Genomic DNA, 2,784 nt, shown 5'->3' on the forward strand with positions numbered 1-2,784 from the left:
CCTCTTACTTTCCTGAAGATTGCATCATGTCGTTCTTTTTCATTTGCGGAGTTGTTTGCTGCGGAGTTGTCATCTCGTCTAGTGCTTCGTGCAGGAATCCATTTCTGAGCGTTTTGCCCTGGGGTTTTCCCCAGGAACTCGCTAGTTTAATAAAACATTGAAGTGGCTTACAATTATGAAAAAACTTGGAACAAAACACTTACAACAAATGCCACACCACCCTAAAACCGCTAAACAGAGGGGAAAAGGAGCCACCAAACCAAACCTTAGGCTTTACTTTTTCCCCCACAACAAAACAATCCTAAAAATCTTTTTTCAAACAGCATCAGAATTGTCCAGATGGCATCTTAAAACAGACTGGAAGGCCCATTCCCAATTTCTGTTCTAGTAGGTTTGGGGTAGTACCGGAGAATTTCCACTTCTGAATATATATATATTCCCAGGCAATGCCAAAACTGCTGGCCCAGGCACCAAACCTTGAGACTTAATACTAAAATGCTTAACAAGCAAATTCCACACAGACCACTTCACAAATACCCTATAGTAGGGATTGTAATTTTGAAATACCAGCAAACATAAACCAAGAGGATGAAAAGCAGTTTGGAATTATGAATCCACGTCAAGATTACTGATGACTTCCCAAGAATTATCCTGTTAGCATGGAAGTCGTTAATCAAATTGACAGTTTTAATCGTTAATTGTCTTTACAAGTTTTACCATACCTGTTGCCAGCAGTCTTGGGATAGTGCTGAGGTGCACCCCTACTTCCTCCTCCGCCCGAAGAAGCACTATTCAAAAGAAAATTTTTACTATACCAATTATGCCTCACTTGAAAGGGAACCTATTTATATTTTAGAAATTACATAACAAAGTGAACTTTGGCCTAAAAGAAAGTGAACTAGAGGTTAGAGATGGCTCAGACACTGAAAGCAGTTCAGTTCCTAACATCCACATGGCAGCTCACAACTCCAGTCTCAGGGGATCTGATGCCCTCTTCTGATACTGTACACAGAGATGTATGCAGACATATATTCGGACAAAATAATCCCCCACCCCACCCAGGTAATCCATTTACTCTTTATTCTAGAACCACAGCACATTAGTGGGATTTGATAATGACTTTGTTTTTTGAGACAGGGTTTCTTTGTGTAGTCCTGGAACTTACTCTGTAGACCAGACTGGCCTTGAACTCAGAAATTCGACTGCCTCTGCCTCTAAGGTGCTGGGATTAAAAGCGTGCGCCACCACTGCCAGGCTTTTATGACTGGCCCTTTCTGAACACCCCCTCCCATGTTATCTACTACCCACTCCCAAAACCATACCTGAAACGAGAAGCACCCCCTTCTGCAATCGCACTCTCCACTTTGGCGGCTTGACAACGAAGAATCTTCAAAAGAATAATATTAATGGATGGGGTGGGGAGGGGAGGGGATGGTAGAAATGAAAAGCCTGGAAAGAGAGAAAACACCAAAATTAGGTACTGCCATACAGAGCTATAAACTTTCGAGTATAATTTATTTCCGTTCCCAGCACTGCAGCTGGTTGAACTTTCACTGCATTGCAGCCCTCAAAAGACTAAAATAGAACGAAGTCAAAACCCACAAATACACAGTAAAACCTTGTTTAGCCCCCGTGGATTCTCTTAGTATCCAAGGATGCAAAGAACAGCTTTTGTGGGAAAAATAAACGAAAAAAAAAATCGATGCTGCCTAGGAAGCAGCCGTATTATGGGGCCTTTAAAATTAAACAGAAATGCTATCAAGACCGGCGGTGCTACAAGGGAGATGTCTGCGGTACTAAAATGGGTGGCCGGGGTGGTGACAGGCCGGCCAGAGCCTCACTACCCGGTGTTGGGCAGCTTTTTCCTCCGCTCGTCTTTATAACCCCTTCGTTTTACACAGGGCGCGTGTGGAAAGCCGCCGGAAGGCCGGGGCCACAACATGGCAGCAGGCACCTCCGCCCCACTCCGCGCGAACAAAAGAGCAGCGAGTTCCTCCCCCAGGCCCAGGCTGGCTCAGCTTCCGAGCGGCGTCTAGCGAGGGCCCAGGCCTGGGCGGGAGGCGCCCCCTCCGGGCCGGCCCTTTGTTCTCCCGCAGGAAGGCGGCCTCCTGCCCACCCGCCGCCTCCACCATAAATCCCCCGGCTGACAGCGCCTCGGCTGCCACGGCCCACAAAGAGACCGAGCCTCGCTCTTGGCGTCGCCCGAGCGGGACATCCCGCAGTACGGCCACACACCTCCTCCCCGCCGGGAGGCCGGGCTCCGGACTCGTTCGCCTCGCTGGTCCCGCGCCAACGGCCGGGCCCTGCCGCGGGCCGCGTCCCTCCCGCCGAGGCGCGAGGCCTGCCACGCTCGCACGCTGTTCCCGGATCCCACGTGAGGATCCCGGCTGCGCCCGCCACTCGACCGCACGTCAGCCTAGCTCTTCGGTGGGCACAGGAAGGAGCGCGGAGGCCATAGTTTTCTAAGTAGCCCAAAGGCAGAGGAAAGGCCGCCCCGCCCGGCTCCGCCTGCGGCCGCCATTTTGTTCCACTCGACAAGAAGCGGCCAGGGGCGGCGGCCATCTTAGAGGGCTCCGCTCGGCGGCGGCGACTCCACTCACCTTCACCGAGAACTCAGCAGCTGCCACCGCAGCTGCCTCCTCTGGATCCGGTCGTCGGGGACGGGGAAGGGAGGGGGAAGGGGAACGGAAAACAAAAAAGGGGGAGGGAAGGGGGAGGAAGGAGACGCGGCCGGCTTGAAAGTCTCAGCTCAGAGGAGTAGCTGCTGCAGCCGCCACCTGGTAC

The 2,784-nt window shown here is 51.6% G+C and overlaps 1 protein-coding gene across 1 annotated transcript in view; it reads right to left on the reverse strand.

Moving 5' to 3' along the window:
- Nucleotides 1-2,562, reverse strand: part of Eif4g2 (eukaryotic translation initiation factor 4 gamma 2) — an 11,646-nt gene extending 9,084 nt beyond the window's left edge. Inside the window, exons 1-4 of the mRNA XM_021167079.1 lie at nt 1,977-2,562; nt 1,323-1,449; nt 723-788; nt 9-141 (exon numbers count right to left, since the gene is read on the reverse strand). Coding sequence (XP_021022738.1) covers nt 9-141; nt 723-788; nt 1,323-1,449; nt 1,977-2,562 — 912 coding nt within the window. The remainder of the gene's footprint in view (nt 1-8; nt 142-722; nt 789-1,322; nt 1,450-1,976) is intronic.
- Between the last annotated feature and the right edge of the window lie 222 nt (nt 2,563-2,784).

This window comes from Mus caroli, chromosome 7 (assembly GCF_900094665.2).
Source record: "Mus caroli chromosome 7, CAROLI_EIJ_v1.1, whole genome shotgun sequence".
NCBI lineage: Eukaryota > Metazoa > Chordata > Mammalia > Rodentia > Muridae > Mus > Mus caroli.